Below are 27750 nucleotides of genomic sequence, written 5' to 3' on the forward strand. Positions count from 1 at the left end.
TATACAGTGTTGGAGAAAGTTACTTTTAAAAGTAATGCATTACAATATTGAGTTACTCCCTAAAAAGTAACTAATTATTTTAGTTACTTTTTATGGAAAGTAATGCGTTACGTTACTTTTGCGTTACTTTTTAAATCTGGGCAGTGTCTGCTTGTTTGTTTCTGTTTTTGGCAAATGTAAGAGCCTTTTCACACCAAAAGCCTCACGATGAAGGAAAAATACATTTATGTCTGTAACGTAGACCGCAGAAGAAGAAAGTCCAACAAAATAAAATAATAAAAAAAAAAACGGTAGTTTTATTTTAAGTACTTTTTGCTTATTAGTATGGATGAATTGGATCATTAAAGGGTCAGAAGCAAAGACATCGGTTAATAAAATGGGATACTTTGGGATTAATTAACATATTTAATTATTGCATCATAATTCCAGATGTTTTTATTTATTTGGAGAAATACTAAATCTGTTTTTTTAGTGAGTGAGATGAATTAATGCATGTTTACATTTATTTTTGAACTAAAGTAACATCTTACTCACAATTTCTCTCAACATGGGGACAGGAGAGCTTTTAATCAATAACTGGGGGAAAAAAGTAACTTTTTACTTATTTGGAAAAGTAACTCTGATATTTTCTTGTAAATTAAAACGTAATGTGTTGCTTTACTAGTTACTTGAAAAAAGTAACCTGATTATGTAACTTGCCTTGTAATGCATTACCCCCAACACTGGTCATATATAAAATTTACTTTTTATTTTTTTTTAATTATTGGCTTGAACTTTTTCATGTAGAAATTATGTTTGTTTTGCTGTAGTATTTAATTCCCTTTCAAGTTTATTTTATTAAGTATACTTAAGTAATTTTTTAAATATTTTTATGTAGTATGTATACAAAAATCAATGTACTAGTAGTATACTCCTTCAATACTCCTTGGGACTAAATCGGCCCACTTTCTAATATATAAAAGTATACTTTTAAGTAAAACAGTAGTAAACGTTGAGTACACAACTAGTTTACATCTATGTTTTCAGTTTGTACTGCAAGTATACTAAAAGTGAACTTATAGGTATACTGACAGTTTACTAATTAAATACTTTTTTATGCATTTTTAGTACACTTTGAAGTATAGCATCAGTAAACTACTAGTTTAGTAGTTTTATACTGCAAGTATACTCGTACGTTTTCTTTAGTGAACTTTACATCATACTTTAAGTATACTACTATGTCCCTATTTTTGTTAAATGAATATCTGAACATATAAAACATCAAAGGTATCTGCTTGTAAACAAAAACATTTTATTCTAGCTTCATGCATTCTTTGTTTATAAACACTTAAATGCGGGTAAGTTTTATAATTAAATAATAAATAATAAAACAACATTTTGAACAAAAAAGCTACAAAAAAAGACTATTATAATCAAAACATCGATCAACACCCCAAAGCTTGACAGTCATTATTACCTCTTCATGGGTCGACATTTTATTCCATAACGTTTCACAGTTTTCCATATCTATGGTTTTGATGCTGTTTTATGTCTGACGATTGTGTTAGATTACATGTGGAAGCATCTGTTGTTTCGGTTTCTTCTTCACTTGTGTTTTGGAAATTCTGTACAGAAGATTTGCAATAGCGCCCCTAGTGTATAACAATGAAAACACAGATTCTCAGAGCACAAGTAGAGATCATATATACTTAGACTAAGTCTAAGTCAAGTACACTTAAATGTCATTTTAAGTATATTTCTGAGAAGTTTATAAAACACATTTCTGAGAAGTACATAAAAAGTAAAGTATATTCAGGCCGGTTCATATAAAATAATTTGATTTTAATAATGTATTAGTAATTGCTAGTATTACCATAAATAAAGATTAATACATGCTTTAGAAGTGTTTTTCATTGTCATTATAATGTTAGCAAATAGAACCTTATTGTGAAGTGTGACCAGTTTTTCACTTAAAGTGTCATACACAGTCTGAGTGAGGTATACTGATGAACAGATGAGGAAGGGAGATAACAGCCAATCCCAGCTCTGCACTGCTCTTATCTGCCCAATCAGGCGTGAGAGCACCACCTCTCTGACGTCAGAGCTGAAAAGAACATGCTTCAGCATTACTGACTCTACAGGCCTTTACTCAAGGCCACGCATTGTGAGATTTGCAATGTCCGCCGCTTCCATGATTGCAGCTGCAGTCGTGTCTCGTATCTGATGTTTTTGTGGAGAAGCGTTCGACAGACTGTGGGTGTGTGTAGGTGTGTGTGTGTTTTGGGGCGGATTGCTTCCGTTGCCCGCTTCCCTTGTGTCCTCAGACTGTGGATCACAGCGTCCTGCCGGTAGTGTTGTGTAAACATCGTATGTGCGTGCATTTGTGTGTGTGTGTGTGTGTGTAGACTGAGAGGGAACTTGTTGATACTGATCTGCATGTTTTGAATGAGGGCAGTGAGTCTACTGCGTGGGTGAGCTTTTGCATGAACCTAGCATAAAACAAGCTCACATACTCACACACAGACGCTGACACTCTTAAATGCAATCTTGCCACACTAATTCCTGTGCTTTGTAGTTTGAGCAATGCAAATGACACAAAGGATAAAATTATACGCGGTACGTGTCGGACACGCATATAGAAAGAATGAAAAATGCCGGCAGGAAAATCTTGTGGTTTTAAATTAGCACTGGGCAACAGAGCCAACACAAATTAGAATTTAAAAATGTCCAGCTTTTTAACACTTTTTGCTATTTAATAAATCTCAGACAGCAGAAGACGAACGTTTGACACTCCTCAGCAATAAGTTGCTTCTTAGTATGGTTGCATTGGATCATTAAAGGTCAGAAGCAAAGACACTGGTTAATAAAATGGCATTAAACACATAAAGGATATTTGTAGTACTTAACATGTTTAATTATTGCAGGTTTGCATCATATAGTTGCATTTTAGGGTTTTACTGTATTGATGAATTAATGCATGTTCACGTTTATTCTAGAACTAAAGTAACGTCTTACTGCTGATTTTTCTCAACATGGGGACAGGAGAGCTTTTAATCAATAACTGGGGAAAAAAATAACTCTTTTATGCTCACCAAGGCTGTGTTTATTTAATAACAAAATATAGCAAAAACAATCATAATGTGAAATATTATTACAATTTGTACTTTTTTTTTTTTAAATTGTTTTATGAATCTGTTAAAATCTAATTTATTCCTGTGATCAAAGCATCATTACTTTAGTCTTTAGTGTCACATGATACTTCAGAAATCATTCTAATATGCTGATTTGCTGCTCAAGAAATGCTGAAAGCTATTTTTGGTAGAAACAGTGATCATTCAAATGTTTGGGGTAATACAACTTTTTAAAAATAAAAGAAAAAAGATCCTTTTCAGCAAGGATGCAATCAATTGGTCAAAAGTGACTATAAAGACATTTGTGATGTTGCGAAATATTTTTATCTCAAATTAATTATATTCTTTTGAACTTTCTATTTATCAAAGATCCCCAAAAATAAAGCCTTGCTCTCTCTCTCTCTCTCTATATATATATGTAGTGAAGATGTCTATGTTTTACAAAACTTACAAAAGTGATTTTATGTGCATAGAAAGCACATTAAATGTAAGCAAAGTGTCTACTTTTAAGGTTTTTGGAGAATAAAATGTCAAAATTTGGTTGAATTAATGTTACATTGTCACTGAGTTTAACATATTCATATAATATTTATGTAAAAATTCAAACAACATGTTTATTCTGACTTGCGCATAATAAAATATATAAATAAATTAGGGAGCATATTAAATTTGATGGTGTTTTAAATGAGTTAAAAATTCTTACTGACATATGAGCAAAACCTACGTAGAATTACAAATTATTAGTATTTGGGGTGAAAGTAATTCATCTTTTAATGTCTTAAATTGATTTTTGTTGTAAGTATGCCTGACAAGATTGACACTGAATGACATTTTAGTCAGTATTTTCTGTAAATTAGGGAAAAATATATGATTTTTTTTTTTTTGCTTAGAAAAAACGAAAACAAAAATGCAATGAAATAAAACAGAAAACTTTTTAATGTTTTTTTTTGGAAAAACAACAACAATTTAAAGCAGTATTGCATTTGTTTGTTTTTATGCTTAAACCCTTTTACATCTTTGACCCATATATGTAGCAGGATTTAAACCACATATATACAACTAAAACATTTTTCTATATGACAAATAATTTTGTGAACACTGACTGATGGCGCAACATCCAACCAGAATTTTCTGATACAGTGTTTCCAGAAATACTTTGAACTGATTCATGGAAACTGACAGAAACTTAATGACTAAATAAAAAAAGGGCTTCATAATCATAGTTGTCTTCGTAGTCACAATGATGCTTCATTTTGTATTGTGTGTTTTATATTAAAGTTTCGTATACGTGGTGTAATCCAACAGCACAGCATATTAAATGATGAAACTGTGTGACACTGCTCATTAAAAAGGCAAAACCTTGTGCTTTTTTTGTGCTTCATAGGTACTTGCTGCAACCGAAAGGAAACGGTACAAAGTCGAAGCCAGATGATCTGGGTTCTTTACGTCTGAAGGTAACATACACAGAGGACAACGTCCTGCCCTCTGGCTGCTACACGGCCCTCCGCAACCTAATGCTCAAATCCCCGGACGTCAAGGTACAATAGTGTCCTCTTTTTATCTGGAAGACTTTGTGCACTTTGACACAAGGCTTAAAGGCAAAGTTCACCCTGTCATCATTTACTCACTTTGAAGTTGTTTCAAACTGTTTTGTTGTCCACATTCTCCAAAATATCTTCTTTTGTGTTCAGTAGAAGAAAGAAATTCATACAGGTTGAGGAGTAAATGATGACATGGTTTGCATTTTTGGGCAAACTGTCTCTTTAAGACTGTCAGCCATGCTCAATTAGCATAACATATTTTCGTTTTTTGTGTGCGTTTGTGTGTGTCTTTAGCCGATCTCAGCATCAGCGGCTCATGTTCTGGGAGATATTTGCAGAGAGAGTTTGGGGTATGAAGCACTGCTTCCTGTGGTCAGACTGCTGCTCCATCACAACAGACTGCTGCCCTTTCTCACCTCTGTTGCTGCTCTGGAGCTGGAGAATACACAGTTCAGTGTCACATTCACACACAAACAGATACATAGTTTTTGTTTTATTTCGTTTGTGATTTTTATTACGTTTTTTCTTTGTTAATATGCATAGTTTTTGTTTTGTAATTTTGTTTTGTTGGTCACGCTTTATTTAAAGGTCTTATTCTCACTATTAACTATACTTAAACTAACTAAATCAGGGTTTCCGCGGGGCATTAAAAAGCATTAAAAGTCATTAAATTGAATTAAAGGCCTTAAATGGCATTAAAAAGAATTAAATTGTTTTATACTGGCATTAAAACTTTAGATCGTGTTGAAGAAACAAATATTACCAATTTATCTTGAATATAGCCTGTATAATTAATAACTTTGATTCACTGTCGCAAAGTATGATAAACATGGAACTAGTTTGGTAATTGCTTCTGGCTGGTCCAAAAAATGTGTGACACAGGTTTTTTAAAGCAGCCAGTTTTAGCCTCTAAGATATTCTTGATGATATTAGGAATTTAGAAATCGGCAAATAACGCTGATCAATTTCTAATTATGTTCGGCAGAGTAATATTTGTTCATTGTTGCCTCATTGTAAGACTGCATGAAAAAAATGCATTATAATATATCCGCATTCATACACAGGCGTGTTAGTTATTGGTTGCGGGTGGCATTAAAAATGTTAGAAATGGCATTAAAAAGGGCATTCAAAGGCATTAAATAAGATTTGAAAATCCTGCAGAAACCCTGTAAATAACTTCTCCTAAATAAACTCCTAATTTGCCGCTCATTAAAGGATTAGTTCAGTTCCAGAACAAAAATGTACAGATAATGGACTCACCCCCTTGTCATCCAAGATGTTCATGTCTTTCTTTCTTCAGTCGTAAAGAAAACATTTCAGGATTTCTCTCCATATAATGGACTTCAGTGGTGCCCCCAAGTTTGAACTTCTAAAATGCAGTTTTAATGCAGCTTCAAAGGGCTCTAAACAATCCCAGAAATGATTGGTTACAAATCAATTTATATACTTTTTAACCTCAAATGGTCATCTTGTCTTGTTAATGTGATTCGCAGGCGTAGTCTGTGCGATCCTGGGTCAATACAGTTGGGGGATGTCGAAAAACTCCCGTCTCGTTTTCTTCTTCAACTTCAAAATCGTCCTACAATGCTGTTTTACCCTTTTTTTGTAAAGAGCGTTTTGATGTTAACTTTGTCAACACTGGGTCGGTACTTCTGCAGCGATGTAGAATGATTTTAAAGTTGGGGAAAAAAACGAGATGAGAGTTTTTCGACATACCCTTACTGTATTGCCCCAGAAAAAACTGTGTTCACGCGGCCATAGAAAAGACAAGCGTTTGAGGTTAAAAAGTATATAAAGTCAGTTTGTTTCGAAAATTACTGTTCGTTTTTCTAGATAAGCCGATCCTCGGCTGGGATCGTTTAGAGCCCTTTGAAGCTGCATTTAAACTGTATTTTGGAAGTTCAAACTTGGGGGCACCATACATATTCATTATATGGAGAGAAATCTTGAAATGTTTTCCTCAAGAAACATCATTTTGTCAGCGCTGATAGCCTTATGGGCAGCGCGCCGACATACAGCGCCGTTGGGCTCCAGGCGTCCCGTGTTCGAATCATGACTCGAGGACCTTTCCCGATCCCGCCCCCCATCTCTCTCCCACTTTGCTTCCTGTCACTTCTGATCTGTCCTATCACAATAAAGGCAAAAAAATGCCAAAAATAAATGTAAAAAAAGAAAGAAAAGAAACATAATTTCTTGTTCTATGAACATCTTGGATGACAAGGGGTTGAGTAAATTATCTGTAAATTTTTGTTCTGGAAGTGAACTACTCAATGTACAGATAATGTATTCACCCCCTTGTCATCCAAGATGTTCATGTCTGTCTTTCTTCAGTCGTGAAGAAAACATTTCAGGATTTATCTCCATATAATGGACTTAAATGGTGCCTCCGAGTTTGAACTTCCAAAATGCAGTTTAAATGCAGCTTAAACAGCTACATCGCTGTTTTTTTATTTATTTATTTTTTTTGTAAAGGGCGTTTGATCTTCTTTGTATGTTTACTTTGTAAACACTGGGTTGGTACTTCTGCAGCGATGTAGGATGATTTTGAAATCGGGGAAAAAAAAAATAATAATTTTTGACACACCCTTACTTTCTTCAACTGGAAAAAACAGAGTTTACGCGGACATAGAAAAGACAAGCGTTTGAGGTTAAAAAGTATATAATTGTCAGTTTGTTTAAAAAATGACCAATTGTTTCGCTAGATAAGACCCTTCTTCCTCGGCTGGGATCGTTTAGAGTCATTTGAAGCTGCATTTAAACTGCATTTTGGAAGTTCAAACTCGGGGGCACCATTGCAGACCATTATATGAAGAGAAATCCTGAATGTTTTTCTCAAGAAACATAATTTCTTATTGGCTGAAGAAAGAAAGATATGAACATCTTGTATGACAAAAGGGTACATTTTTGTTCTGGTAGTCAACTACTCCTTTAACAGTTAGTAAGCTAGTTTAGGTATGGGGTAGGGGGAAAATATGGTCTGGCAGAATAAGGCTTTAATACACTGATTAGATTTTTGTCTTGTTTCCAGCCAAAATATCTAAAAATTCTTAAATCAAGAAGGATTTCCTAGACGAGTAAAAGAAAAAATTGTCTTATTTTCAGAAAAAACAAGTCAAAATTAAGTGTGTTTTTGCTTGAAACAATGGGGTCAAAACACACAAAAAACAAGATTCTTTTGCTTGTTTAAAGCAAAAACACACTTAATTTTGACTTGTTTTTCTGAAAACAAGACAATATTTTTTACTCATCTAGAAAATCTTTCTTGATTTAAGAATTTTTTGTAGATATTTTGACTGGAAACTAAACAAAAAATCTCATTAAGAAAAGCATTTTTTACAGTGTATGTGCTTTAAAAGTATTAATACACAGTCACTATGCTAGTAATATGCATGAAAATAAGAAACTAGTTAGTAATGAGAATTGGTCCCTTAACTAAAGTGTTACCGTTTTGTTTTGTCAGCAATTTTTCCCCCAAAAGGGCTTTTCACACTTGAAATAGTTACGCTTGGTGTCTAAACATTTAGACAAAGAACCATTCAGTCAAAGGTTCTTTAAAGAACCATCTCTTTCTTACCTTTTGATAATCTGAAGAACCTTCTTTCACCACAACAAACCTTTTGTGAAACAGAAAAGTTCATCAGATGTTAAAGATTCTTAATGAAACCATTTAGACAAAAAAGGTTCTTCTATGGCATCGTGAAGCACCTTTATTTTTAAGAGCATTGTGCACATTATATTTAGTCTCTTTGCTCTCTTTTTCACTCTAAATGACATGCTTTCAGTCAAAATGTTGCATTTTCCCCTCAAAAGCTGAAATGACTGTTTCTACAGTCATTTGTGCGGTGTTTCTGTGACTCTAAATTACGTTTGTGTGAAACCCAGAGTTAAAAGCAGTGTTTAGAACAGTGTTAAGCCCAGTGTGAAAAGCCCTAAAGTTGGTCTAGGTTAGAAACACACAGTTTCTTTATCTGTTCTCTGAAATACCTCTGAAAATCTCTCTGTGCAGAGAGGCCAACACCATATTCAGAGGGAATTCTCTGGCCACCCGCTGCATAGACGACATGATGAAGATTGTGGGCAAAAGTTATTTGACCGTCACTCTCAAACCTGTTCTCAATGAGGTGAGACACACAAGGCTTCTTCAGTTCACTCTTAACTCAGACCTACACTGTATTAAATGGTTTATTGTTTTCTTTCTGCTTATATAGATCTTTGAATCAAATAAAACCTGTGAGATCGATCCTGTCAAACTGAAAGAAGGCGATAATGTGGAGGTCAACAAGGTGAGGTTTTTTTGGATTATTTGGCTGTATACACCAGTTGATGGAAATTAAGGCAAGACACTGCAGGTGAATAGGGTAAAAAAAATAACTAATAGTTATGACCTTACTTACCCAGTTGATTCATCACATTGATAGTTGCAAACATTTTTTGTATTACAAGCTTTTTAAATATTAGGTTTAAATATGCAAATGAGGCATTATTTAATGAAATATGCACTAATTTGCATACATTTCCAGTACAAAGATCTAAACACTGGATGAAGTCAGTTTCAAAATTCTTGTTTATTTTTTTGACATATTAGAGTCAAATGTTTTTACAGAGGGGATTTGGGGTATGTCATATTGTCACAAAAAAAAACAATGTATTTCGTATCATTTTGGGGGGAATAAAACGTATAAAATCAAGCAAATTATATATGAACAAATCCCTCTGTAAAAACCTTCAGAATATAGACATTAAAGTGTGGTGTGTGTAAGTGCTACTGAAGTGGAGATTTATGGCTCAGTGTAGGAGGAAAAACTCATTTTGAGAAAACTGCCTTTAAAAAAATGCATTGCAATTGAAATCTATTGACACAAATAGATAAAGTGCTATAAAAGAAACACTTAACAGTGTCTTTTGTGTGTTTTCTTTCCACAAGTCTGAAAAAAACACTTTATGAAACACCAAAAAGCCAGAAATCTCAAACTTGACAGGTGCATGAAAAAATAGTGTTTTTGCCTGCAGTGTCTCTCCTTAAATGACATTAAAAGACCAAAGACTTGACTCAGACTCCAGCAACAAAGACTTTAGACTTGACTTGGACTCCAGATTATAGACTTGTGAATGCTTATTTTACAGTTTTTCTCAATTGCTAAAACACTATAACCAGTCTTTTGAACTAAAATTTCAAAACTATAACGCCATTTTTGAAAAAGCACACCCATTTCCCTAAACAATAAACACTATTCCCTGCTTTGACACATGAGTTATATTTGGTGAACTGTTACTGCAAAACTCTACACACAAATCCCTACATTTCTCAGTGCTTACACCATGTGGTCATTTAGAAAGCACAAGCATTCAACATTGTTCACTCAATCTGTGAAGTTTGAGCTCAATTAGCACACAATTATCCAAGTGGAAACACTAGGAGTCAAAATTTAGCACACACCAATCAGAACCTAAAAGAAGCCAAAGTCAGCTTACAGTTTTTCTCAGTCACTTTGGTGCATTTCTCAGATCAGAAATGAAATTGTCAAAACTACTTGTTCAACATCCACATCATCTAGTCTCTTGTGCACATCATAAAAAGCTTCTCATTCTTCTGATCAAGTTGTGATTGCTTTGGTACATTCATACAACTGATTAGATAAATTTGCCATGAATTTATTCAAGTGAATCTTGACTTTCACTAATGAAGATAATGTATATCAACCAATGATAAAGCAGTTCTCTGAAATAGCTCAAAGGTACATCTCTTGAACCTTCAATTGGAAAGCATACTGTATATAGACAGAGGACAACGCAGGAGTTACAAAATCTGACAGTAGACTTTCTAATTTTTATTTTTACCTTTGTGCCCATATTTATTTTTCTTTGCTGTTTCACAATGACACTGTAATGCATTTTTATTTTTTTTCTCATACCACTAGTACAGTACAAGTGTAACTGTGAATCCTATCCAGTCTTTTTCAATCAGTATCCCACATACAGTAATGTGTAATTTTGAAGAGGAAGAGTAGGAGGTGAAAGAGGAAGAGGAGGAGAAGAAGGAGGACGATGACGACAACGTGGAAGAGACAGAGGAAGAGCAAGGACAAGAAGACAAGCAGTCTCCTATATTTTAGTTGATGAGTGCCAGGGTTGGATCAGGCATGCAAGAGGATTTGACCCCTGCTGCCTGGCCAGGGCTAATTTAGCCTGTGATGCTGAAGAGGTTCTTTGGCCTGTCCCAGACCAAAGACAGGATTCTGGGCAGAAAAATTATATTTTGTTGTTGTTTGCTGTTTTGTACTGTACTCTACAGTACATTAAATTAAGGAATAAAACACTTGCAAAGGCATATATTTGTTGTTTTCATCATGTGAAAAGTTTTTTATTTGGATTGTTTTGGTTGTATTGTTTTGAATTTATCTCATCAGTGTGTAAAACTGTGTTGTAGTGTGTGTGTTTTTGAGGATTTGTGTGTCATGTCTGAGAGCAAAGTTTGGTTTTTCAGCAAGATTGTGTTGTTTTGAGTGGAGAGCTTCATTTTGACCTCAATATAAGAAGTTTGGGGAATTGAGTTAGGAGTTGTGGATTTGTGTTTAGAGTTTCGCAAATAAGAGGCATAATTTCAAGAAATGTGTTTAAGCAATTGAGAAAAACTGTAATGCACCTGTCAAGTTTGAGATTTGGGCTTTTTGGTGTTTCATAAAGTGTTTTTTCAGACTTGTGGAAATAAAACATCCAAAAAACACTGTTAGGTATTTCTTTTATAGCACTTTATCTGTTTGTATCAATAGATTTCAATTACAATGCATATTTTTAAAGGCCGTTTTCTCAAAATGAGTTTTTTCTCCTACACTGAGTCATAAATCTCCACTTCAGTAGCACTTACACACACCACACTTTACATTTTTATTCCTGTCTATATCCTGAAGGTTTTTCCAGAGGGATTTGTTCATATATAATTAGCTTTATAAAATTTTTTTTAAAAATCCCAAAATCTCAAACTTGACAGATGCATGAAAAAACAGCGTTTTTGCCTGCAGTGTCTGCCCTTAAATGACATTTAAATGACTAAAGAATCGCAACAAAGACTTCAGACTTGACTCAGACTCCAGATTATAGACTCTGGCTCATGCAGCTTTAATTTTAGATGTTAGATGTAATAAATGATCATGATTGTGAAATCAGAAACGAATGTATCCTCTTTAAAGCAAAGTATTCTTCTATATCTCATGTACATATGTTTGTGTGCTTAGGAGAATCTTCAGGGTTATGTGCAGAAGGTTTTTACATCTATAACACAGTCCAGCTCCAGCTGTCCTCCCCTCATGTGTGACGTCTTCAGATCACTCCGACAGCTCGCCTCCAAACGCTTTCCAGGTGAGGCGGCACATGCACACAGATGCACACAGATGCACGCAGATGCACTTTTACACTCGTCTATTTAGTCCAGCTATGTCTCTGCGTGCATACCCGAAGGACCGTGTTGAATGACCACTAGGAGGAGCCAGATACTCAGTGGTGACTAATAATGTCTGTGTGTGTGTGTCTCACCACAGCGGATCCTCATGTGCAGTACTCAGCGGTCAGTAGTTTCATATTTCTGAGGTTCTTTGCGGTGGCTGTTCTCTCTCCACACACGTTCCAGCTGAGATCCCATCATCCTGTGAGTGTGCAACAAAAACAGCCACATCACACCACAACTGAAAGAAACTACCTAGCTGTAACAAACATGATTTACTTCCTTTTCTAAGCATGTGACTCATTTATTTCTGCCAGGAAAGACCCATTGAGACTCTACAGTTTGTTCTGAGAATGCTTTCAGACAGCAATACGTGTTATTTATAAGAGCATGAAGTAATTACGAGTAAATGAAAGCAAGTGCTTTGAATTAAAAATGAGTTGTACTTTCTTTCTCTCTCAGGACCCTGAAATTTCCCGCACGCTTACTCTTATCTCTAAAACCATCCAGTCTCTGGGCAGCTGGGGCAGCCTTTCCAAGAACAAACTGGTACGTCAGCTATTAGTCATACGGCAGGCTGGAAAACCAACTTTTGAAGTTGAGACAAAACAGAGTATGTTTACGTGTTTTAAATTCCTGGTCTTGTTTCTGTTCTGACTTTTTTTTTTTGGTTTTGTTTTTTCCAGTCTAGCTTTAAAGAAACCTATATGTACGATTTCTTCAAGTTATTCCAAGAAGATGAATGTATAGAAAAAGTTAAAAAGGTAAGTATTTCTAACTAACCATTTTTTGGGGTTGATACAGTTTCTATATATTTTTTAAGGGTAGCCACTGCAAGTTTAAGATTTTGGAGTTTTTTTTCTCCTACACTGAGCCATAAATCTCCACTTCAGGAACAGTTCAAAATTAAGAATTAAAAAGGCAATTAAAAATTAGCTCAATCTTCAAAATACTGCCAAATCCCAATTAAAACTGATGTTGTCATGTTAAAACACTGTAGATAAATCTTGCTTGTTGGAAAAGTGGACAACTTTTGTAAGCTATTTTTTTTACAAATGAATCACAAATATTTAAAAATATCGCCAAATTCATTATCAATACACGTATAAAACGTAGAAACTCTCATGCAAAAACATGCTTGCTAGGTTGTTTTTTTCCTAGAAAAGTGGCAAATATCCAATCAAAACAGATGTTATCAATACACATATAAAGCATAAAAACACTTACGGTGAAGCTTGCAACTGCTATTTGTAATTGTTTTCCTCTTTCCACTTTTTTAAATACATCACACACTACAAAAAAGGTTTATCTTACTTAGTATTTTTGTCTTGTTTTTAACCAAAATAAAAAAAAAAAATCTTCAATTAAGATGCATTTACTAAATAAACAAATGACATAAGATTTTTAGTCTTGTTTCCAGGGGAAAAAACTAAATTAAGTGCAGATTGCTTAAGGGGAGACACTTCAGGCAAAAACACTGTTTTTTCATGCACCTGTCAAGTTTGAGATTATGGGCTTTTTGTTTTACATAGTGTTTTTTTCAGACTAGTGGAAAAAAAAACATCCAAAAGACACTGTTAAGTGTTTCTTTTATAGCACTTTATCTATTTGTGTTGATGGATTTCAATTACAATCCATATTTTTAAAGGCCGTTTTCTCAAAATGAGTTTTTTCTCCTACACTGAGCCATAAATCTCCACTTTAGTAGCACTTACACACACCAAACTTGACATTTTTATTCCTGTCTATATCCTGAAGGTTTTTACAGAGGGATTTGTTTATATATAATTTGCTGGATTTTATATAACATTTTATAAAATGGTAAAAAAAAATAATATATATAGTGTTTTTACAAACTTTTGACTCTAATATGTCAAAAAAATTAAACAAGAATTTTGAAACTGACTTCATCCAGTGTGTTTTGATTTTTGTACTAGAAATGTATGCAAATTAGCTAATATTTCATTAAATAATGCCTCATTTGCATAATTAAACGTAACATTTTAGAAAACTTGTAATACAAAAAGTGTTTGCAATTATCAATGCAATCAATTGGGTAAGTAAGGTCATAACTATTAGTTATTTTTACCCTATTCACCTGCAGTGTCTCGCCTTAAATATAAAGGTACTAAATGTCTAAGAACTTGGCATACGAGCATAAACAGCTTTCAGTGTGCATGTATTATGTACATTTTGGGCCAGATTTACTAATTAGCGTTAGAATGCAATTTCATAAAAGTGCTGATGGGAGGGTAAAATTCGGTGTGTGATTTACTGACAATGCACACATTAAAGAACACAGACGCAGACAGATCATTTCCATAAAGATCAGCGCAATCTACCAAGAGCAGAACAAATTAGCACCTGCTTTAAGACATGCTTTTTTTGGGTGTTAAATAATGGCACAAATATTAATAAATCGCTTTGCATGATTCATTTTAATACTCTCTTGCCTTAAATGTTGCATCTGAAAGAGAAACTCCTACAAATGCATAATTCTACACAGTGCATCTTTAGTAAATCCTGACAGTAGGGTAAAAAAAAGAAAGAAAAAAAAGTGCTTTTCACTGAAAATTTATTTCATTTATAGAGCAACAGGTTTTGTGTGAAAATAAATCATAAAAGTCGTTTATTTAGTTTAAAAATCGTATAAATGTATGAGCTGCCCACACACGGGGTAAAAGGCACACAGTATTGATACAAATACTTCAGCTAAAATAATGTTTTTGAGTTAATACTTGTTCAACACAATCACTTCAGCAAAGTTTGGACTATTTTCTGCTTTTTTTTTTTTTTTTATTCAATAAATATACTGCCATTAAAATATTAATATAAATCATTTTAAAATACAGAAACTAAATCATTTTGAAATGTAAAGCTGCTGAAAGCATTAAAGAAGGTCCTATAGTAATTGAATATAGATTTAGATTTTAATATAGTAGTAACAACAAATGATATTTGATTATCTGATAAGATTAATAGCAAATAAGGTTTTATTCTAAACATGGTGATTATCTTTAAAATGGACACCCAACATAATATACAATATTTACCATCTGAATCTAACAAAGTCATGTCAACAAATAGATAAGTCAGCCTTCTATTAATTATCATGTTAATATTGTGTCTTTTAGCCCCAACAGCAGGGGTGCTTTTACTCCAAATACCATACTTTTACATATTCTTTCGTTATTTATAAACTGCTGTTTTAATTATCTTAAACAAAACTGAAAATCATTAAGAAGACCTTTGTCTCAATACATATTTAATTATTTTAGCGATTCTCATTTGCTACTTAAATCTACATTTTTAAAACATCAAATATTTAGGTCGAGAAGGCACAGAATCGACTTAGATCGAGTCAAGCATCAGCCAAAATTGCACGTGTATCTTAAAAAGCGGATGTTTTGGAAAGAGCTATGGCACGTTTTTCTGCTATCTAGTGGTTTAGAGGAAAATAATATCAGCCCCCGTCAAACCAGTGTTGTTATTGACAACCATCTTAGATTTAGTCTTAGTCTTAGTCTTTTGGACTAAAATGCTTATTAGTTTTAGTCAAATTTTAGTCGACGAAAAGTCAAAAAGGTTTTAGTCTAGTTTTAGTCAAAAAAGGGGAAAAAGTAGTCTTTTAACAAATTAATGTAGGTCAGTAAGTATTTTGCTGTTGGGTAGTGTCACTTGTAAGTTCTGAAAATAGCAGATCTATAGTTCAACACAATGTGAGCTTCCGGATCGACTATTTTCACCAATAATTACAATAATGAAGGAATGGTTTAAAACATAAAAGACAAACAAGGATGGGATGCTAAAACGGCTTGCCATACTAGTATGGCAAAGAGTATTTAATGCTAAAACGGCTTGCCATAGCGGCAGATACGTTTTAGGTTTTGATTGGCATGCACAATAAGCAGAAATGTCCTGCATTTTAAACGTCTGACGGACCACCCACTAACATTTTCGTCTATTCTCGTCTCGTCAACGAAAACTCACACACGTCTCGTCATGTTTTAGTCATCAACGACAACGAGCCATTTTTATCTCGTCATCGTCTCGTTATCGTCATGAAAAAAAAGTGGCGTCAACGAAATGATTTCGTCATCAACACTGCGTCAAACCTTACTATTTTAACACCAAAAGACTGTTAGTAAATCTGGCCCTATGTGTCTTAAACTTGGCTTCATCTTTACACATAATTGCTCTTCTGTCATCTCTTCCCATCAGTTCTTAGATGAGATCTCCTCTAATGTAAATAAGGAGTCCAGTGGAGTGGAGGACTCATTTGTGCTGAAGGAAGGGTGAGTGAAAGATGCCACAGCTGATGAATTGATTAGCTCAAATAACTAGAGTTCACTGCACATTGTATTTATATAAGTCTAACAGATGTGTGCATGTGATTTTTAACAGAGAGGTTCATAAGCGGGCCCAGGGCAGAAAGCGAATAGGAAAGAAGAACTTCAAGAAACGCTGGTTAAGGTTGACCAATCAGGAGCTGTCTTATCACAAGCAGAAAGGTGAGTGATCTCAGCTTTGATCTGTTTGCTTTACGATCCACAGAACTTTGTTAGCGAGCAGTCATCCAGTTCAGCTCTGAAATGTGGGTGAAATAACATGAAAAGCATCCCTGGATCGTTTTAGCTCGTCCTTGTTTTTGTAGCTTCTGTACATGTAGTGTGGTCTGCCAGTTCTAGATGTGGAAAGTTCTGATTCCCTTTTTTGATGAATGCAATTGGCTTTATGTCATGGGTGTGTACTTGCTGTCAGTGGATCTTGGGTTTTGAGTAGTGAATATGCAGTGAACATCGATATTTACCTACAAACACACTACCGTTAAATTAGTTCACTTCCAGAACAAAAAAATACAGATAATTTACCCCCTTGTCATTCAAGATGTTCATGCCTTTCTTTCTTCAGTCGTAAAGAAATTATGTTTTTTGAGGTAAACATTGAGGATTTTTCTCCATATAGTGGACTTCTATGGTGCGCTGAGTTTGAACTCTCAAAATGCAATCTAAATGCAACTTCAAATGCTCCCAAATACAAAATAACGATGTTTTTTTATTTTTTCAATATAGTTTCAATACAGTTAGGGTATATCGAAAAACTCCCATCTAATTTTCTGACTTCAAAATCGTCTTACATCACTGTTTTACCTTTTTTGTTAAAGGTGTTTGATCTTCTTTGCATGTTCACTTTGCAAACACTGGGTTGGTAGTGGTACTTCTGATGATAAAATGGTAATTTCGCTAGATAAGACCCTTCTTCCTCGGCTGGGATCGTTTAGAGCCCTTTGAAGCTGCATTTAAACTGCATTTTGGAAGTTCAAACACGGGGCACCATAGAAGTCCACTATATGGAGGAAAATCCTGAAATGTTTTCTTCAAAAAACAAGACATGAACATCTTGGATGACATAAGTACATTATCTGTAAATTTTGTTCTGGAAGTGAACTTCTCCTTTTAAACAGTTTTTGGTTGGTAAGAGTTTTAAAAAAAAAAGAAATGAATACTTTCAAAAGTGGCCGAACAGAAACTTACAGTGTTACAAAATATTTGTTTCGGATAAATTATTTTCTTTTGAACTTACTATTCATCAAAGAGTCTTAAAAAAATCAGTCAGTTTCCTCAAAAATATTGGGCAGCTCAGTTGTTTTCAAGATTTATGAAAAATGTAGCTTTGCCATCACAGGAATAAATTGCATTTTAAAACATATTCAAAGGAAAAAAACAAAAATGCTTTTTTTTACTTTGAAACTTTTTGTCTTTTTTCCAGCCAAAATATCTAAAAAAATTTAAATCAAGAAGGATTTTCTGGATGAGTAAATTATTTTCTTGTTTTCAGAAAAAACAAGCCAAAATTAAGTGAGTTTTTGCTTAGAACAAGAAAAATAATCTGCCAATGGGGTAAGAAGAATTATTTAAAACAAAAAACAAGAATATTTTGCTTACCCCATTGGCAGATTATTTAGCTTGTTTCAAGCAATAACACACTTAATTTTTTGAAGAAAAAACATTTTATTCATCTAGAAAATCCTTCTTGATTTATGAAATTGCAGATATTTTGGCTGGAAAATAAAAGTAAGAAAAGCATTTTTTGCAGTGAATGTATTTTAAATGGTAATAATATTTCACAATATTTTTACTGTATGTATTGATCCAATAAATGCAGCCTTGATCATAGACTTTTGAACAGTAAATTTAATACAATTTACTGTACATACATTTCCAGATTTTTGATTGATGATGAACCACTGAATCATAGTTTGATTCACAGAAATGGACAGTTCAAAAGAAATGATTTCCAAACTTCCCATCTGTACCAGTATTTTTGTTATTAAGGTTCGAATGAGGACACCATTACAAATATGTGTTAACACTGTCACGCTTATGAGTCACGACATACGGAACAGGAAATATTCAGAGTGTTGGTTAATTTAGTACCGCCCACAACTGATAAACAATATATAATTAAATTCCTACAATGGGCAGCACTCAGTCCTAGCACTGCTGTTAGTCAGTTTCATTACGTTCTAACTGCGTAATTCCCACATTTACTCAAAGTAAACTGCCCTGTGAAATGAGATTTGTGCCAGTTCCCAGGGTGTCATGTGAATTTCAGGATCACCAACTGCAATCCCCACATTATACTCGTTTACCGCTGTTGTAATACTAAACATCCTTCAGCGTGATCATCTCAAAAGAAGTCAACATGGTGGCTTGACCTTCTTTTGCGTCCTGCTTGGACTGTCAGCAAAGCTGGATTACTGTTGTCTTTTCTACAGGAGAGACGTGGTCAAACACTTGCAATAATGATGTTTTTTAATGAAGCCTCTTGCACCTGTCAAGTTTGAGATTTTGGGCTTTTTGTTTTTTCAAGTGTTTTTTCAGACTAGTGGAAAGAAAACACCCAAAAGACACTGTTAAGTGTTTCTTTTATAGCACTTTATCTATTTGTGTCAATAGATTTCAATTGCAATACATATTTTTAAAGGCTGTTTTCTCAAAATGAGTTTTTTCTCCTACACTGAGCCATAAATCTCCACTTCAGTAGCACTTACACACACCACACTTGACATTTTTATTCCTGTCTATATTCTGAAGGTTTTTATAGAGGGATTTGTTCATATATAATTTGCTTGATTTTATATATTTTATTCCCCAAAAAACTGTAAAAAAAAATATAGTTTATATAGTATTTTCTGAATTATGGAGTTAAAACGTCTAGGTTACGAAGGTAACCCTCGTTCCCTGAAGGAGGGAACGGAGACGTTACATATGTGACCCTGGACCACAAAACCAGTCTTAAGTCGCTGGGGTATATTTGTAGCAATAGCCAAAAATACATTGTATGGGTCAAAATTTTAGATTTTTCTTTTATGCCAAAAATCATTAAGAAATTAAGTAAAGTTCATGTTCCATGAAGATTTTTTGTAAAATTCCTACTGTAAACATATCAAAATGTAATTTTTGATTTGTAATATGCATTGCTAAGAACCTAATTTGGACAACTTTAAAGGTGATTTTCTCAGTCTTTTTGATTTTTTTGCATCCTCAGATTCCAGATTTCAAATAGATGTATCTCAGTCAAATATTGTCCTATCCTAACAAACCATACATCAATAGAAAGCTTATATGTATACATCTCAGTTTTGTCAAATTTAACCTTGTGACTGGTTTTGTGGTCCAGGGTCACATATGGGAACTCGCCTGAGAGACCAATCATCTCTGAGCCTTATTAAAAAGGCCAATGAACATTGGCGAGTGGTATTTGCATGCCAAGCCACTCCCCTGTACATAAGGGTATATAAACTATATCCTGAGACCCAGGCAAACATCATTATTCCAGTCTTCTAATCCTTTACAAAGCATTCTAATATGTGACCCTGGACCACAAAACCAGTCATAAGGTAAAATTTTGCAAAACTGAGTATGTATAATATGAAAGCTCAGTAAATAAGCTTTCTATTGATGTATGGTTTGTTAGGATAGGACAATATTTGTCCGAGATACATCTATTTGAAAATCTGGAATCTGAGGGTGCAAAAAAATCTAAATCCTGAGAAAATCACCTTTAAAAAAATAAAAAAAGTATAAAGTTGTCCAAATTAGGTTCTTAACAATGCATATTACTAATCAAAAATTACATTTTGATAGGTTTACAGTAGGAATTTTACAAAAAATCTTTATGGAACATGAACTTTACTTAATTTCCTAATGATTTTTGGCATAAAAGAAAAATCGATAATTTTGACCCATACAATGTATTTTTGGCTATTGCTACAAATATACCCCAGCGACTTAAGACTGGTTTTGTGGTCCAGGGTCACATATGAGGATGTTGACTAATCAATAGGAGATGTGGTGTGTCAGAGATTGAGTCATTTTGACACAAAGCCTTTTTTTATTATTATCTTGTTTGCTGTTTTTTACACATTGCTTTTATAATGTAACTGTGCAGTTCATCATACAATTCAAGCAACTTGTGCAGGGAGTGACTCTCTGGCAGAAAGCGTGTTGTTTGTGTTCACACACATGGCAAGAATTATAATGTTTGTACATAAGTGTTGTTTCTTGTTAGGATATTTGACTTCTATTAGCTCATTTACAAGCTATTCTCCTGATTTGACCAATGAAGGGGCTTTCTGAGTAATATTTGGCTTGTGGACTTTAACATTTCCTGTGCAGTACCTGCATTTTCCAGTGACTATGTCCATGTAGTGACCCCACTTAAAATGCATTAGATAACAAAATTCAGGGAGTATAGGTTGCATTTTTAGTAGACACTGCCTTTTGACTAAATCCACACACATCACGGTTAAAAAAGGAAGAAAAACTAATAACTCGTAGTTTAATTTCCTCTTATCTGATCAATGGAGGGTCATCGTCTTAGTCAGGACCGCTGAGCATCTGGACTAAATGATGGACCGTTCTCTGTAGACGTGCCATTTTCATTTGTAACTGTCCTCTAGATATCAGATCTGGGGCGGTCGAAGATGTTACGAAGGTGTTCTATGTTTTTTTTTAACTGGCTAAACTCACCCTGACCCTTTTAATGATTGGAAATCTCACTGGAAAGGAAATGAAGATGTTAAAAATGCCTGGAATCTGTTGATCTACAGACAAATGTTTCTGTTTTTGCTTTGATAGTATTTTCAGTTTAAACACAAAATCATTTTAACGCATTTAGAACATTTGGTTTAATCACCAAAACACAACAGTATGACCTTCTTTCAGTTTTTTTTTACTTTTAGCAATCAATTAATTCGAGAACAAACAATGCAAGATGTTTCAAATCAGCCTTCCCTTGCAAAAAGAAACATGCTACTTTTTCTTATTACAGATATAAGTATAGTATACTTTAAAATAATATATGGATGGAATGTTTTCACGTATTTGCATGTCAGTTGCAATCTTAAATTTGTATTACATGCAATTACAGGGTTTCCGCGGGGTCTTAAAAAGTCTTAAAAAGTCTAAAATTTAAAAATCAAAATTTTAGGCCTTAAAAAGTCTTAAATTCGCTGTTCTAGGTCTTAAATAATTTTACACAGGTCTTATTTTTCCGATGTCCATGTAACGCTACCTCTAATGCTCATTTAAATTCTCTTTCTGTTGTTTCCGTGGTGTTGTAGTTCTTTATTTCACTATTCCAAATATAATTTGCTGAATTTAAACTACAAATGAGACCAGCATGCAATAGCCAATCAGCTTTCTGTTATTGGCGCGAGTCTCTCTCGGATTGTACCGCAGAAGTCAAATGGATTTAACTTTTTAGCTATGAGGAAGTGCAAGTTTAGCGAAACTGGGCTTGGAAAAACTGAATATAGGGCTTGGCTAAGGCCAGTTGCTAACAACTGTAGATTTTTTTCTCCCTCTGTGGAAGTTTCTGCGTCTTCAGACAGAATCGCAGTATTTATATAACATTTATAATATATATATTTATAAATCAATAAATGTATTTAAAACATTAATCTCACTTTTAATTTTGCAGTGTAAATTGTGTTATCTCACTGCTAACAGCCATTTAGAATTTATTGATAAATTCATAAAATAAATTTCAAAGGTACGCATACATTTCAAAAGTAAAAAAAAAAAAAATCGCTTCAGATTTTTTTTTTTTAAATCAGATATTTCTAGTGGTACTTTTATGGGGATATTTTGTGTGGAATAGTATCTGCTGATATGGAAAGTTCACTGTATATCGTAGTAATAAATTTAATTTATGACAGCCATGAAATTTTGTTTACTTTTTACATTAAACACATTAAATATCACATATGCATGTAATATAATATCTATTTCCATTACAGGTTTAGGTCTTAAATTTCATATAAGGTGGTATTAAAAAGGTCTTAAAAAGTCTTAAATTTCACTTGTTCATATCTGCAGAAACCCTGAATTAGCTAAAGACATTAAGTACATCTTTATATGTAATTGTAGAAATGTGAGTAATATGATTAAAGTTTGAAGTGCGCTTAAAAGCATTAATGCTAAACTAAAATGCCTTTAATTTCATTTCTTAGGGTCCTATGAAATCTTAAATTCGGTTTCATTTTTTTTCTGAACTTTAATGTTAAACAAAAACATTTCTAATTAATTGAAATCATTGAAATCATGAAATCATCAGCAATTTATTAAAAGTTTAAAAAAGGTACAATATATTTTATTTACTTCCCATTTGCAGAAATACTGTTGTGTATTTACATTTTTCTGGTAAACAAATTCTGGTAAATATTCCTTAAAAATAATGTTTTAATAATATTAGTAGTAGTAGTACTATCATTACATTAAGTAGTGATATAAATAAATATTTCTGTCACAGTTTCTTCAGTTTCATTTTCATTTTCAGCATTGTGAAAACTCATAAACTCATAGAAACTCATAAATGTATATGTCATGTATTTGCATATATTTGTAATTTGACATTTTGAAAAGAAATATGAACTTTTATTAACTAAATGTAATATTGAACACACTCAAGTAAAGTGTTTTATGTGATTTTCTATAAACGTTTGTCATGTATTTACATATATTTATAATTTGACAATTGTATTGGTGAAGTTGAAGTTGAAATTTATTACATTTAAATTACATTTTTAATGTAATATTGAATAATATAATTCAGTAAAGTTACAAAGTACTTTACATGTGCTTCAGCATTCGGTAGTCAACACATCAAAACAAGTGTAATTATTTAAAGCATGCCAAAATATTAATATTATTAAACTAAAACATTTAATTTGACATTATTGCAAAGTGCGTTTTTAAAAGTGTTTCAAAACAGTTGTGAAAGTGTGATAGTAGTAGCATTTTGAAATATTATTGATATATGTGGGATACTTTGTGATCTAACATATCTGAAAATACGAGATTAGTTTTGGAAATGCACCACTTGCTTGAGAAAACGTTATCGAATCGATTAAACATGGAGTTTGTAACTAGTATTAATATATAAATTGACATATGTTCAGTTTTGTTGAGTGTGGTCATAGGATGAGTAAACATGTTGACTGTCACAATTGTGAGCGGTGGGATAACAGTGAACTTAGGTATGCAATATAAATCCAGTGCAGTTGTTAGTGAAGACTGCACTAAAATGTTGCAAAGACAAAAATATTGCACTGAATCAAATGTTCAAAAGTTACAAATAAGTTACAATATTGATGTTGCAATACTGGTAGCACTAATATAACAATTTGATGATATATGTTACAATAAAGGAACAATTTTGAAATATGTTGATGATTATATTTATTTGTCTTTTATCTCAGTATTCCTTATAACCATTTTTATGTCCGCAGAAAAATGTTAATTCAATTATCACATTATCCCACCGCTCACAATTGTAACCGACTACTGTATAAACCACAATTTTTCACATACTTTTCCAAAACATTTTTATAATTATTGATTATTTCAAAGCGTTGCTAATGACACATGATTTGTGTTTTTTTTATGTCTGGGAAAAAGTTGTGATTAAATTAGAGATGCTTCGATCAGCATTTTTGTGGCCGATCACCAAGATCATGATCTGCCAATTGCCGATCACAGAATGGCAGGGGAATGGATATCTTTTATCTATAATCTAGCAGAGTTTGCACCATTTGTAGTAGGGCTGTGCAATTAATCGCAATCGCAAAAAAATCGCGATTTAAGCACATGCGATTTCTAAACCGCACCCCCAACGGCACCCCCGCCCCCCTTGAACGTCAAGTTCATTTTATTTTCGATATAGCGCCACATCACAAATAGAAGTCATTTAAGGTTATCTTTCCTATAGAACAGGTCTATACATAGTTCTTTTATTAAACATACTAAATAGCCTTATGTTATTTATCTTATTTACACGAAGGCATGGCATTTCTGTCTCTTCATGGTCGCGTGATTACAATGTCTCCTCCAAGAAAACACGGACTGGATCGCGGACTAAAAAGACCGTTTTAATATGAATCCTTCATGTTCCGTTTGCTTCTGTATGTATGAATGGTGGAGACGCGTTTTATTTCTTTACTACATGCAGACTGAAGCACACGTGATGCTCCCGCTAATTTTTGGCATTTGCATCTCACATGAACAGATAAACTCAATCGCCAAATCGCTGCTGTGAGTTTCACTTTTACCGTTTCATTTGAGCAAACTAGCATCATATACACACAGAAACTTCACTGCAACCTGTCAAAATAAAAGTACGGTTTAACATGTAACAGAACAATATTAGTCCTGTATTACTTTTGTACAGTATAATGTAGGTGTTTATATATTCCTATTTAAATAATTTACATAAAATAATATATATGATAAAAAAAATTACAACAAGATTAACCACTTAATTATTATTTAAACGTTTTAAACTGAACATAATTTTTCTTCCACGCATTGATTTTAACAGTAAATTTCTGTTTGTTTGACAAATTAAAAGGGTTTATTTTTCATTTGATTAAAAATAAATAAATGTTTATGCTTTTTCATTATCAGAAAAATTAAAACATAAGAATTTCTAAAAAAAAAAAAAAAAAAAAAAAAAAAAAAGCAAAAGATTTTAGAACCCTCAAAATGTTAAAATAGAGAGTTTTGGACTTATTTTTCCACTGAAATGAATGTATTCGTTATTGCACAAAGTAGGCTAAAGTGCCGGGAAAAAAGTAAAATGGCTTATTTATTTTATGTTGTCTGTTTTAAAGACAATTTTACTACAGTTTTGTTTATTAAACTTAATACTATGTTATTTCATGGTGAAATGTTTTGTTATGCACTTATTGTGCACTGAATACATTTAGAATGTATGTATGTAGCTTGTTTGAAAAAAAAAAAAAAAAAAAATCGCAAATAAAATCGCAATCGCAATATTCCTTCAAAAAATCGCAATATGATTATTTTGTCCATATTGCACAGCCCTAATTTGTAGAAATGAAACTAACTCTAAATTAACTATACTGGAAAAAACAACTGTATAAATAGGCTACAGTCAAGATCTTAAAGAACCACCAAGTTAGAGTTGTAGAAGATAGTATCGTGTATCAACGATAGTTAGAGATATTGCCAGTTGCTGATGCTTTTGAGATAGCAAGACAATTATTATTATCCGTCAAAAAGGCGCCTAACTTTAGCGATGCAGTGCAGAGAGTCGGTTCTAGGATGCTTCAGAAACTTACCGTTGTATAAACACACGCATAGAGTGGCCACGTCACCTTCACGCGCCGCATGGGGAAGAGATTTATTCATCATACAGTGTACAGGGCTCGCAAAATTTCAAAATCTCTGGTAGCCCTTCGGGCAGGTACTCTTCAGATTTTGGTAGCCCGAGAATAATTTAACTAGCCCAAATAAAAAATACTTTTTTTTTTTTAAATATAGAAAATCAGATAGGAGTCTAAGGCCCGGTTTTGTAGATGGGTTTTAGCCTAAACCAGGATTAGGCCATAGTTCAATTAGGACATTTAAGTAATTTTTTGAAAATATACTATACTGGTGTGCATCCGGAGACAAAACAAAAGCACTGATATATTTTAAGATCAGTCAGTCCAAGTTTCTTTCAGTTGAAACAGCTCAGATTTACATTTAATCTAGGACTAGGCTTAAGCCTCGTCTGTGAAACTGGGGCTAAATGTCAATAAAAATGTTTTAAACACACAAATTGTAAGGAATTAATTTTATTTCATTTATTTTTATTTTTATTTGGTGTATCTGCAGAATTTTTAAACATAAATTTAAGGCAATTTATAACCCTTTTTAAGAGCTGCACAAGTAAAATGAACAATATGAGTAGGATTGGACAATGTACGGTAGAATATTAAGCCATAAAATGGCATGATTTATAATTCGGATACAGATTCACACAAAAACAAAATATATTATTCAATGGAATTTCAGCCTTTATACCATTTAAAAGGGATAAATCGAGTTTATCATGTATTATATTTATTTAAAACATATATATTACTGTCTTAATTGTTTAGATTTTTAGAGGGCACAGTAACTTCTTTTACATTTACAACTCTGTGTTTTCTGCATAAAAACAGGCGATAATTGCAATCATTTGACCATAAACAGCTGAAAAAATGTGAAAATAAATATTCATTCTCTGTCACGGACAGTCGGTTCCCTTCAGATACATTCATATAAAGACATCAGTGCCGCGTTTTGACTTTGAAACGTGCAGTGTGCATATTTATTCAATGACATCATTGCCTTTTGAAGTTTAATCCAGCCCTATCGCGATTCTCGTCTTTCCGTCCCCAAATGTAAGACCTCATAAATTATAATTAAGACTTTTCTTATACTATTTAACATATTTAAAACTTTTTATGGCTTTGATACAACTAAATTAAGGAGTTTTTAAGGACCTGCAGGAGCCCTCTACTTTACGATCGATAGCCCGTCGGGCAGCCCAGTGACACATTTTGGTAGCCCGACTGAAAAACACAATAGCCCCGGGACGTCGGGCTAGCGATTTTGCGAGCCCTGGTGTAGATAGATAAACTGACTGTTCTTTGATAATGTAAATGTTCTTTGCTTGTTATTTGTAGTCATTAGGATAAAGGTAGTAAAATGTGGTTTAGGCTGAATTAAATACGATATATCAGAATCCGTCTGTATATAGGAAACAAACATTCACCTCAGTAACATCTATATGCGTTAATTATGGTGCGTTCACACCGCACACTTTGTCTGCGTCAGGCAACGCTCCCAACGCATCTAGTTTGACGCATGTACGTTGAAGTTTGCAACGCTTGCTTTTTGATGCGTTCACACCGCGCACGTCAGGCAACGCTTCCAACGCATCTAGTTTGCACACTTCCCCTGAATAAACAATGGGCAAATTCCAAATGGAAGTGCGCATCCCTACGCCCTACTCCCTCCGAAGGGCAGATCCCTTTGAAGTGAGTTCTTTTAAGGGAGTAGGGCATTTCTGTCTCTTTTAACCGTTTGGAACTCCCTTGGCGAAGGGAATGACTGACGAAATGTTACCTTGACAACGCTGCGCAAACATGATCACTAACGGAAATCACTTCCGTGAAGTGACCATGGAATGTTCCCTTCGCTAACGGCCTTCTGGAAGGGCCCTTCGTGAAGGGATTAAGTTGCTCACTTTCGTTTGGAACGTCCCTACAAATGGTGTCCCCTTCTAGAAGTGCCCTTGAAGGGCGCAAAATAGCCGTTTGGAA

The 27750-nt window shown here is 33.6% G+C and overlaps 1 protein-coding gene across 1 annotated transcript in view; it reads left to right on the forward strand.

Annotated features, from left to right (window-relative positions):
- Positions 1-27750, forward strand: part of rasa2 (RAS p21 protein activator 2) — a 162698-nt gene that overhangs the window by 47272 nt on the left and 87676 nt on the right. The window contains exons 10-19 of the mRNA XM_073850642.1: positions 4495-4648; positions 4946-5100; positions 8658-8772; positions 8860-8934; positions 11884-12007; positions 12187-12293; positions 12552-12638; positions 12776-12853; positions 16311-16384; positions 16494-16600. Of these exons, the coding sequence (XP_073706743.1) occupies positions 4495-4648; positions 4946-5100; positions 8658-8772; positions 8860-8934; positions 11884-12007; positions 12187-12293; positions 12552-12638; positions 12776-12853; positions 16311-16384; positions 16494-16600 (1076 nt within the window). The remainder of the gene's footprint in view (positions 1-4494; positions 4649-4945; positions 5101-8657; positions 8773-8859; positions 8935-11883; positions 12008-12186; positions 12294-12551; positions 12639-12775; positions 12854-16310; positions 16385-16493; positions 16601-27750) is intronic.

This window comes from Garra rufa, chromosome 11, assembly GCF_049309525.1.
Source record: "Garra rufa chromosome 11, GarRuf1.0, whole genome shotgun sequence".
In the NCBI taxonomy this organism is placed as follows: domain Eukaryota; kingdom Metazoa; phylum Chordata; class Actinopteri; order Cypriniformes; family Cyprinidae; genus Garra; species Garra rufa.